The sequence below is a fragment of the Halichoeres trimaculatus genome, unplaced genomic scaffold (genome assembly GCF_033239565.1).
Source record: "Halichoeres trimaculatus isolate MK-OKI-2021-1 unplaced genomic scaffold, fHalTri1.1 fHalTri1_scaffold_17, whole genome shotgun sequence".
Taxonomy (NCBI): Eukaryota; Metazoa; Chordata; class Actinopteri; order Labriformes; family Labridae; genus Halichoeres; species Halichoeres trimaculatus.
In genome coordinates this window covers 7,679,507-7,691,860 of record NW_027437195.1, presented here as the reverse complement: position 1 = coordinate 7,691,860, position 12,354 = coordinate 7,679,507, and the positions used below count along the sequence as shown (strand labels likewise).

The window sequence follows — 12,354 nt, the reverse complement described above, 5'->3', positions numbered from 1 at the left end:
TTGGTGCAATCATGCCAGCATTGGAAACAGAGGCAGAGCCAAAGGAGTGGGAGATAGAGGAGGAGGATGGGGAATGCCCAGGACCGTAATCTCTATAGAGATCTGAGCCACTGTGGTTGACCATGTGGTCGATCATGGTGTAACAGTGAGGGAAGCTGGGCAAAGGGTGCAGCTGAGTTTGAGCAGTACACTGTAGCATCCATCATCCATCAACATCCGGACTTTCTGAAATGAGAATAGGTAAGAAATCTACTCTCACTAGAAAACTGCAGGACTGCATATCAACAATAACAACAGCTACAAAAAAAACCCTTTCTTTCATGACCTCTGTCTGTGCTCTGTTCAAAATGTGCGAGGTTTGTGGCTCTTGAGCAGCTCTTACTGACAGTGTGTCAATCTGGTCACACGCTCACATTTCAGACCGAGGCGAGTTGTGCAAAATAAGATCCCACAGCCCTTCCTGTATCAATGATCAACACAAACACACAAAACCTCTCTTCATGCACAAAACAACTTTGTCTCTTTGTTTCCTGCTCACTGTGTGTGCAACTTGTTTCACTCACAGTTTGCTTTATCAAACCCCCTGAAAACACAACATAACAGATAACAGTTCAGTTCACAGCAGCTGAGCAGCAAAGCAGTAAAGAATGCTGCAAGCTTCACAAGTCTACCTGGGCTTCAATCTAGATTCATCATCTCCAAAATTCATACCTATGTACCAAAATAAATATACATGTTCAAAAAGTTGAAGGTGCTTCAGGCTGCTCTTTACTTCCTGTAATGCATGAGTGCCCTCTGGAAAATGCTTGAGGCTCCTCACTTGGTGCACCTCATTTCAGACAACAGCCTCTTAGAGTGAAGCCAAAACTGTAAGAGCTCCCATTTGTGACTGCCCTCTAAGTTATGACAAACAAACCAAAACTCTGTAATATAAAAATGTTGATGTATTTACCGTCATGGCAGTTCTTTTGTTTGATTCTGCCTTGACTCTAAAATATGTCACAAGTGCCAGTCAGCTCTTTCTGAGGCAGTCTTTTGGTTTTATCTCTAGCGCAGAGGAGTTTGAACCTTGGCTAGCAACAATGTTGTTGATTGTTAATCAGTTTTCTTTTTTTAAACCACTTTTAGTAGGTACTAAACCCTGCAGTTTACAAGAGCTGCAGTTTTGCAGATGCTCTGAACCAGTTGTCTAAATGTCACAATTTGGCCCTTTTAAAGTCACTCATATGCTTACACTGCTTGAACTGAAATCTAAGTTTTCATGTCTTATTTTTAGGACAAGTGTCTTTTGAGACATAGGGCTCTTATTTTGTAGACCAGGCGCAAGCGCAGGTGCACCTGCCCTGCGCCGGCCTTCGCTGCGCAGACAGGGCGTGACCGGCGCACTTTGCAAGTTTCCTGCAGTGCCAAGAGAGGCGCAGTCAAGGCGCAAAAGGCGCAGAGGTGCGTGTCCACGCCTTCCTCCACGCAAATGGCAGACAGGGAGTAGAAAAGCCGTGAGTGGGTTTAACACAGCCGAGCGCTGTTTTCACCAATCAGATGAGCGCCTCTACACACCTTTAAATGCGCTGCGGCCGAGGCGCAGCGTCTGATTAGTCTGACTGACACCCGACATCGCGGAAAGTGTGCTGGAAAGACTCGGTAGCGGAGACGGTAAGAGCCACTGTCCCCTCAGCAGGAGAAAGGACAGCGGGGCGCATCGGAGGACATGAAGTGCGTCATTGTGTGGGCCAGCTCCCAGGACAGATTTAATCTGCTCCTTTATGTTGGCTGTTTATTGTTTTATTGTAAGATGTGCATCAAACTTCCAGCTGCGGTCAGGTTAACTTTCCATTATGACAAACGGGTTTAATCTGACGTCAGATGTGACGGGACAGTTAATATAGATATAAATGTATATGCTGGTTCAGATAGTTACATTAAATAGTGATTGCTGTGATTGTTTATTGCATTAAAATGTGCCTGACACACTGGAAACCTGCCTCTGAGGCTTTGTTGACATGTGCGCACATGTGCCCCTGTCACCAAATTACAGCTGCTGAGGGTGCGTTCCGCTTTGTGCCGAGAATAGACCAGGTTGGAGCTGGCGAGCTTTCAGCACACTTTCTGCACTGTTTTTGGCAAGAAATTGTCACTGCGCCAACATGAATCTACTGACACTTCCCCCTGGTGCGCCGTCAACTCTCCCTGGTGCGCAGTCACACCCATTTCTGCACAGACAGTCTACCAAATTGTCGAATTGGCAGCACACGGTGGTGCGCCGCACGAAATCAACACTGCCCAGGGTGCACCAGGCTTGCGCCCCCTGCGCTGCGCCACAAAATTAGAGCCTTTTATTTAAGCTGCCTGACAAGTCAAGAAAATTCCTGATTTTAAGATATTAAAAGACAAAAATGAATGGCACAGGGAAAAAATTGTTTGTCAAGTTTCTTGCAAGCAACTCAAGCGGTATTTTGTCTTCAAATACATGGCATTAAGATATTTTTCCAGAAGTTTAAAAAATATATATATATTATTAGCCATGTAAAGTAAACAGAGCTGTGATGCATTTGTTGCAGAAACCCCAGAAGTGGTCAGACATGGAGGTGATGAAGCTGACCTGACCTTTGAAGCCGGGCACTTTGAATCTCTGTTTGAAGCCAAACAAACTAATGTAAAGCGATCTTCTCTGTAAAAGACTTTAAACCAATGACACAGAGCTAAAGGAGAATCTGTGTGTTAATACCAAGCAGCAACCTCCGGTCTAAAAATATGAGACAATGCGGACGTGCTGAAATCTGTTGTTTCTCGAGTGTCCACTTGAAGCCTGGTTCAAAAAATGTCTCCTGTCTGTGTCACTAATGTTACTATCAGCACAAACTGTATGGAGGGGGGGGGGGGGTGTTATTAGAGGAGAGGACGTTAAGATCACAAGCTTGCCCAATCAGAGGAACAGCTCAGGGTCAGGTGACTGACAGGCGCCCTAGCTATTCACAAACCCCTTGCCACTACCAATATAGCCGATGTGGTTCATTTTCCGTTTCAGAAACAGACGGGTGATGTCGGGGAGACTACGTCCATGTTTTATACAGTCTATGGTTAACACCTTAGTTTTTAAACCAACCTTGGTTGTGTCAGCTTGTCTAGTTTGAAGCATTTCCAGGTTAGGCCACTGCTGCCTGATCCAGTACAGCATCTCCTGATAATTAACTATCTTCTTAAAGTTCCACTTGTTGCCTGCAGGGAGGTGCCAGATGTTATGGTTGTAGTGGATCTGTTCCAGCATCTCAGGACTCATAGCTTTCAGAACAATGAAATGCTGGCGTCTAAAAGCACACCGTCTTGAGCGCTAAGTTCATCTCTGGTGGCCCAGTAATCTCTGATTACTTTTGGACTCTCCTCTTTGTGTTCTGGCCATTCCCCCCAACACAACTGACTTGAGTGTTTGAAGACACACATCCTCTTCTGTGTGTCTTCAAACACAGAATCCGTGTGTTGGCTGGTGATGTTTACATAGTCTGGCACTCTACCACTTCACATCTGTACTGAGAGTCTGTAGACTGTGATGGGGTGGTGGGCCTGCTGAGCATGTTACTTATTTCAGGGCCTGGCTTGCACACCACTGTACCACAGGCAGTAGTTCTGAAGTATAAGGAGCATGCTCTGCAGATGCTTTGGTGCCCTGAGAAGGGGCTTGGTAAAGCTAGACACCATAAGAACATAGGTGCTGACAGCTTGTCCATCATTGTCCGGTTCAGCCAGCCTCCACCTCCACAGGGTCCAGAACTGAGCTTCTTCAGCAGTCTGTTCAGTCTCTGTCTCCTGGATCCTGTCTGCTCTCAGCAGATGTTAGCTCCGTTAGCCATGTCTGTGAATAGCATGATGCTACTCTGCCCTCTGGTATTCCCTCTGTTGCTGGGTTAGCACGGCTAGCATGTCCATCTTATTGGAGATAGATCTTACGTTCCCAATGACAATGGATGGAAGGACAGGTCCATGTCGTCACTTCTTAGCTCACACCTGAGAACCGGCACGTCATCCTCACCTCCTTCTCCTCACCTTGTGGGAAGACATCAGGCCTTGCACCAGATAGCATTGACATGCTACAGGCTGCTAACAGCTGAGTTCACATGTAAACAATGCAGCCATGGTTACATGTAGGATCTCCAGACAAACACAGGAGAAAAAGTAGTAAAAATATCACTGAAGCCACAAAAAAAAAGTTTGGTGTCTATGACCAACAAATGAGCCAAACAAAGTAATGTTCCACTCCAAATACAAAGATTACGAAAAAGAGACAGAAAAAGTTACAAGAAACGGACAAAAAAGAGAGAGCTGCTGCAGAAGGCAGCAATAACCAACAGGGCGGCACCTAGCAACAAGGTCGCCAAAAACATCTCAAAGATGACGTTTCTAGTGGGTGTGAAGTTTTGCCCCGGCCTGTTAAGTATCGCTCCAATGTCTGGTATAACCAGATTATAGACAAGAAGTCTTAGTTGACATAATTCAGGAGAAGAAAAAAATATCTTTTAGGTTGCATCCACACATCCCCCACTGTCATTACCTTCGCCAAGGAGGATATGTTTTTGAGAGAGTTTGTCTGTCTGGCTGTCTGTTTGTTTGTCTGTCTGTGAACAACCTAACTCAAACACTAACAAACGGATCTTGATGAAATTTTTAGGGAATGTTCAAAATGGGATAAGGAAGAAGTGATTACATTTTGGAGGTGATCTGGATCACTGTCTGGATCCAGGATTTTTTTTAAAGGATTCTTTAACTGAGATAGGGCCGTTTTCACCATAAGTGTATATAACTCCACCATAAATGGTTGAATTACTTTGCAAAACAAGACAAGGTCTCCATCATTTCTGACAGATGTAAAAGTACGATCCAGATCCTGGCAATATTCTGGATACTAAGATCCAGAATATGAAATGTGTTCTGTGGCATCATCATTTTCAACACTGTCAGGAAACAAATTATCATACAAACCTGCAACCAACACCAAATTGTAGCAGACAGTCTGCTGAAAGGGATTATGACATTTAAGAAGGACAAAAGCGTTGCTGACGATCACAATATGCTTGGTGGAGGTCTGTGCTCTGTGAGTGCTTTTCTAGTTATTAATATAGTGCCACTGGTTTTAACTTCCACCCTAAAACCCCAAGGGAAAACGTTCAAGTAAATCAAGATGGTGAAATTTACATAACAAATGTTTCAATGAAAATTTGATTTCAAAAGTGAATTTCACTTGAAACTATCCCATTTACTGTCAAAACTGACTGCTGATTATGGCTAGATCAGCTTTTGGTTAGTTTTAACAGTAGGATGTGTCAACACAAATTTTCATTGTTATTGAAAAAACAAAAGCCAAAATCCTTTTTTGGGTGTAAGAAATTTTAAAAACCTTTGTCCTTAGGAACAACCACTGGGGGCTCTAATAGCGTGGCACAGCGCAGGGGGCGCAAGCCTGGCACACCCTGCGCAGTGTTCATTTCATGCAGCACACCGCCGTGCGCTGCCAATTTGACAATTTGATAGACTGTCTGCGCAGAGATGGGTGTGACTGCACGCCAGGGGGAGTTGACGGCGCACCAGGGGGAGGTGTCAGCAGATTCATGTTGGCGCAGTGACAATTTCATGCCAAAAACAGCGCAGAAAGTGCACTGAAAGCTCGCCAGCTCCAACCTGGTCTATTCTCGGCACAAAGTGGAGCACACCCTCCGCAGCTGTAATTTGGTGACAGGCGCACATGTGCGCACATGTCAACAAAGCCTCAGGGGCAGGTTTCCAGAGTGTCAGGCACATTTTGATGCAGTAAACAATCACAGCAATCACTATTTAATGTAACTGTCTGAACCAGCATATATATTTATATCTATATTAACTGTCCCGTCACATCTGATGTCAGATTAAAGCCGTTTGTCATAATGGAAAGTTAACCTGACGGCAGCTGGAAGTTTGATGCACATCTTACAATTAAACAATAAACAGTCTTAACAGCTGATACAGAGTAAATATCTGGCTTCTCTCATTTCACTTAATTCAAAGAAAAGAGGGAGAGAAAAGACGCAGAAAAAAAGAGACAAACTAAATGTATGTCACTCAGGATTTACCTGTGATTTCCCATATTTCTCTGTTTTAGTCTTTATTTTTAACATAATCTAAAAAGATGGAGTACATTATTGTAAGGAGGATGAGGTGGAGACACTGGGAGAGTATACAGTATATCACCAAAGGCTCTGCTTGGCGATGACAAACCAGGAGTGCAGGTGGATCAAAAGTATTCTGAATGGATAAGCCAGCTGTGTAACTGTCTCTTCATTTTGTACTCCTATTAATGACAAAGGAACAGATTAAATCTGTCCCGGGAGCTGGCCCACACGGTGACGCGCTCTGTGTCCTCCGATGCGCCCCGCTGTCCATTTTCCTGCTGCAGGGACGGCGGCTCTGACCATCACCACTTTCCAGCATACCTTCCGCGGTGCTGGGAATCACTCAGACCAATCAGACGCTGCGCCGCGGCAGCGGGGCATTTGAAGGTGAGGAGAGGTGCTTTTTTGATTGGTGAAACCGCGAAACAGCGCTCGGCTGTGTTAAACCCACTCACGGCTTTTCTCCTCCCTCTCTGCCATTTGCACGGAGGGTGGCGTGGACGCACAGCTCTGCGCTCCTCTGCGCCTTGACTGCCCCTCTCTTGGGACTGCAGGAAACTTGCAAAGTGCACCGGTCACGCCCTGTCCGCCCTGTGTGAACCTTGCGTTAGGGTGCTCCGTGACAAAGCAGAGTCACAGCTTAGAATTATTGTTATTATTATTATTATTATTATTATTATTATTATTATTATTATTACTGAATAATAATAATAAGAAGAAGAAGAAGAAAAGGAAGAAGAAGAAGGAAAACAATAACAAATTACAACATCAACATGGAAAAATATATTTATCATTGTAACTATTTACAACACGTACAAGAGAAAAACATGAAACGCTACCCATGAAAGATGTACAGTTAACTCAAAGCATTAAAAATAACAGCTCATCGGATTTTCATTCTTTTTTGTTTAAAGGATTCAGGAACATCTATTAAACGTAGCTATAATGGCTTTACACCACTACTCCTGCAATTTAATCAGAATAAAGAAGTAAGCTTCAGAAAAGTAAGACTTTGATTTGTAGATAAAAAAAATGCATATATATATATATATATATATATATATATATATATATATATATATATATATATATATATATATATATATATATATATATATATGCATTATTATATATATATATATATATATATATATATATATATATATATATATATATATATATATATATATATATATATATGCTATTTTAATTAAGTATCTTTAAAACATGTATGATGTATCAGTGCTCTCATTTCATATTTTTAATCCTGAGAAAACCAGGCTACCATCACTTTAGAACAACTACCATCACTTTAGAACAACAACATCACTCTCTGCTGTTTAAACCAGTTTTTTCAAACACCCTTTTTGCATCCTCAGCGAGTACGTTGAGGAAAAAGTTGAGAGCTTTGTAGGTGAATGTAAAAGAGAAGCCCATTGAAAGTGGGATCCCGAGAATGGGAATGTATCTACACACTTCCTCTGCTGCCATCAGGACAGGTAGGCTAGCAACTTGAACTAGTATCCTCAAAATAAGATTTGTAGTTATTTCTGTTGCTGCCAATGGTGACATGATCTCTTTCTTCAACTCCTCATAAGGAATATTTGTGCGTTTTGACAGTCTCTTTAGTGAAGAGATGTTAAGACCAAACCCAAACACATATCGAGTGAAAACACTAACCAGCAGGACAGCATCAACAGCCACAGAGATACCAGGAACTGGTACTCCTGCTACAGCTGCAGAGAGAGAAGCAACATATTTAATTTTGGACTGAAATGCTTCTTTCTTCCTGTCAATCATCTCCAGGCTGGTGTTGGGCATGGCTAACATGAAAGCGTCTCTCTTGTGCTCAGGAAGTTCTCTCTCCAGGGTCCTCAAAAGGTCAGGGAAATCATAGAGGTGGGGGTCAAAGCCGGACACCAGGAAGACCTGAGAAGACCTGAACCCTTGATCCTGAAGACCTGTTAAAAAACACTTGGTTAAATTTCAAGTTTTTTCACTGCACCTATGTGTTGCCTAAACAGAGAACCATTAGAAGTAAAACCTGGTCTGCAGCCTTAAGTGTCTCATCAAACCTCTCTGTTTGTGATATTTATATGCATTGAAACACAGAAATGAGAAAACACATTATTTTGTCAGAACATTAACTCTGCACTGTCTCTACACTCACACTTCATTCAGTATAAACAGATCCTGAGCTCAGTCTTTGATTTATATTTGACTGGTCAGGGTGCTTGATCATTAAGTTTATGCATTTTACAAATATTTCTGAGTCTGGAGCTTTAGGCTGTAAGTTCATAAAGTTACAAAGTTAAACATTGAGTCAGTTTCTATTAGCTACTTTTTTTTTTACATAAACTTTGTAAGCTCTGAGGTAAAAACAGACACTTTGTTCTTTACTGTCTTCATTTGGATACATCACTTACTCTGAGTGCAGTTGTCCCTGATTTGTTTAAGGGTCCTTTCTTCACTGAAGTCCCTTTTTCTCCTCTCATCTCTTATGTTGTTGTCGATCTTTGAGCGAACAAAGTAGAACTTCTTCTCCATCCTCTGAATCTCCTTCGCCAGCTTCACGTCATTTTCTCTGAAGCGATCAGCTGAGACGATGATGAAGAAGTCAAACCTCTCAAACCCAACCTTCTTCAGATACTCTGCAGCAGGAAACTTCATGGTGCCAATACCTGGAAGATCCCACAGGGTGATGTTGGGAAAGTTTGGATGGGGGTACGGTGTGACCTCCTTGGTGGTTTCTACCACACCAGTTGGAGCAGCTCCCTCAGCATCATCACCTACCCCTCTGATGGTGTTAACAAAGGTGGATTTACCAGAGCCAGTATCTCCTGTTACAGCAATATTTAGAGGGATATTTTCTTGTTCCTGCAAATACTGCTGTAGAACTGCAGCAGCTGAGGCTTCATCATTGTTTAGTAGAGCTTCTCTAATTTCTGGGTCAACTGATCTTGAAAACAGATTTTCCATGGTGCTTCTTGAAAACTGTGCGTAGAGAAGAAGTTTCACAGTGAAGAGTATTTTCTATCAGTTATGGAAAATAAAGTGCTGCAATTATTAAAATAACTCCCAGGTTAACTAAACAGGAAAAAACTACTTTTGTATTATGAAGGTTTTACTCACCAACAGTAGAAACAGATGAGACAACAGCAGATCCCCGTCTGAGTTCACCCCTGAAGAAAGAGCAGAATAACAAAAGCATAGAAACAGGAGAGGAGTTTATCAGAGTCAAAGAGTTCAGCCCTTCAGACAATAGCCAATGAAAAGACTTCCTCTTAGTAAAAAAAACACAGAGTGGTTATTCACAGAGCCACTGACAAACAGGAAACATGATAATTTACATGACACTTAGAGTTTCACACCATCACAGCCCTGCAGGAAACTAAATCATAAGCTCATATTTTCTTCTATATCCTGCTCTGTTTTTAAAGCAGCTCCAAAAAAATCCTCTCTTTATGACTTCTGCTTTTGTCTGTTCAGGAATGTTTTAAACTGGAAAGCAGCTTTTACTGACTTTGTGTTCAAGTGATGACGACACTCTCACATTTCAACACATTTCACAAAAACTAAGAAAGAGAAGTTAGTGCCATAATAATGATAATAATAATCTCATCAGATTGACCTCCCATTGTTTGCAACAGGTAGAATAAATTGTGTTATGGACATGCTTCTTTTAGTAACATTGTTTACCTAATGCTAATGCTAATGCTGTTAATCATCATTAGAAGAGTGGACACTCATCTTCAATATGGCACGCAAAAAAAAAGACATAGGGAGCTTTTGTAACTGGTGATGTCCAATAATTGTATGATGATGATCCAAAACTTCTAACCAGACAGAATGACAAAGCAATAACCAAACTCATCAGATTGAAACACTTCCTGGAACATGAGACACAATGACCACAACATTTATGGTCCATGCACTGGCCCCTTAAGCCCCTGAAACCAATTCTGGTAAACTACAAGCACAAGTCCTGCATTACACTCAAAGTGCAGTTCTAAAACACACTTTTCATTCTCAAAAGGCTACACACAAGCTCATTGCCCTACTATGCATACTGACTCATCCCATGGTCAAACACCTGTCACAGTTAGCATTAAAGGACAACAGGTGAGCTTTCTGTTTGGTGCAATCATGCCAACATTGGAAACAGAGGCAGAGCCAGAGGAGTGAGAGTAAGAGGAGGAGGACTGGGAATGCCCAGGACCATAATCTCTGTTGAGATCTGAGCCACTGTGGTTGACCATGTGGTCGATCATGGTGTAACAGTGAGGGAGGCTGGGCAAAGGGTGCAGGCAAGTTTGAGCAGTACACTGTTAGAGCCATCATCATCCGGACTTTCTGAAATGAGAATAGGTAAGAAATCTACTCTCACTAGAAAACTGCAGGACTGCATATCAACAATAACAACAGCTACAAAAAAAAAAAAAAACTTCTTTCATGACCTCTGCGCTGTTCAGAAATGTGTGAGGTTTGCAGCTCTTAAGCAGCTACTGACAGTGTCTTAGTCTGGTCACATGCTCACATCTCAAACCGAGGCGAGTTGTGCAAAATTAGATCCCACAGCCCTTCCTGTATCAATGATGTTGTTTGTTCAGTTTTTTTTCTTTAAACCACTTTTAGTAGGTAGGTTTCTGCCACTACCTGCTTTGGTGTCTGTACTGTTGTTACACCTGTTTCGTCAACATTATAAATCATGTTTGGAGGGAATTTATTCCTGTAAAACAAAGAAAAGAGCAATGATGATAATCAGAATAGTTAAACCTTGAGTGATGCAAAAAATATTAGCAAGTACACATTCCTTAATATACCATGGTAAGTAAACATGTGCCAGTTTGTTCTTTATTTACTTAACTGTTGTAAATAGTTATTCATGTTTCAAATATATGAATTCTGTTACCTGTCCATCACATTAGCCAGATTGTCAAAAAACTCCCCAACTGTAGTTTTATTGAATGCTGTAGCCCTTCCCAAAGATGTCGCTTCAGGCAGACGGCAGGAGAGATGGTGGCGTGCCATAAAATTCTTGAACCACTCTTTACCTAAAAAAAAGTAATGGTACTGTATTGAACTACAAAAAATAAACGAGTCTGTGCCAACCTTTAAAGTCATGTTATTTCTTGCACATCCTACCAGCTAAACCTTTCTCTCTCCAGTTGCTGGGGGTGGGAATATTGTTTCTTTCTGCCAATTCCAGTGCCAGTTCACAGCATTTCTTTGGAGTAAGGCCATGGAACTGCTCCGCGAGCTTCTTGATGTGGTCTGCTAGCTCCTTCTCTACCTCCTCTTAGAAGACTCTCTTTGCTTCTGCTGTTCCACCGTACCCTACTGTTTTTACTCCCTCTGCCCCTCTCTTTTTAATGTACCTCCTCAATGTTGACCTGTCAATATTTCTCTCTTTTGCCACTGATCTAATGGAATTTCCACCCTGGACATCACTGGCTGCTCTCTCCATCTCTTCAAGGGGTGTGGAGCCCCAGCTTGTTTTCCTCTTGTAGGTCCTCGGCATGATACCTTTTCTACAATGGTTAACATATGACAAACACACCAAACCAGGTGAGTATACTCAACTAAAATACCATTTTATATGTCAGAGACTTAACTGAATTTCAGTGCCTTATAGTGGGGTAAGTTCAACCATTGGCTCAGTTTACCCCATGACCTTTGGCTCATTTTGCCCCATAGCCACCATTTTGGAAAAAATGGGCTAGCTTAGAAATTCAGGCTTATCTTTAGTGAAGTGATTCACATGAGTTTATACGTTGGCAAATCACCAACATGTATAATATATAATTTTAGACCTGGATAAATTTGCTTTGACATCACAGTCATTTTACCTGATATGCAAAAAATTTACTTTGACAAGCAAAAAACAGTTTTTTGTGTAAAATTATACTTACCCCTTCTCCCATGTGCTTCTCTGCATCACAGCAAGATGGAAATGATGGGTGCTTCCTGAATTTATGGTCACATGACAAAACATGTGCACGGTTTCCTAGATACAAGGGGTGGGTCAGCTTACCCACTGGCTCATCTTACCTCACTCTCCCCTACTGAATCCTGCGGTTTACAAGAGCTGCAGTTTGGGAGATGCTCTGAACTAGTCGTCTAAATGTCACAATTTGGCCCTTTATATATTTATTCATCTTTACAATTATTTTTTGATGATATTAATCATCATTATCATTATTACTATTATTATTATTAT

At 41.8% G+C, this 12,354-nt stretch overlaps 1 protein-coding gene across 1 annotated transcript; it reads right to left on the bottom strand.

Annotated features, from left to right (window-relative positions):
- Window positions 1-7,460: 7,460 nt before the first annotated feature.
- On the bottom strand, window positions 7,461-12,093 carry LOC141806747 (interferon-inducible GTPase 5-like). Its single transcript, XM_074692413.1, has 6 exons — window positions 12,047-12,093; window positions 11,047-11,188; window positions 10,791-10,863; window positions 9,267-9,316; window positions 8,561-9,128; window positions 7,461-8,095 (listed from the first exon to the last, which is right to left on the bottom strand). Exons 5-6 carry the CDS (start codon window positions 9,111-9,113, stop codon window positions 7,461-7,463), a joined length of 1,188 nt encoding a protein of 395 aa, XP_074548514.1. The 5' UTR covers window positions 9,114-9,128; window positions 9,267-9,316; window positions 10,791-10,863; window positions 11,047-11,188; window positions 12,047-12,093.
- Between the last annotated feature and the right edge of the window lie 261 nt (window positions 12,094-12,354).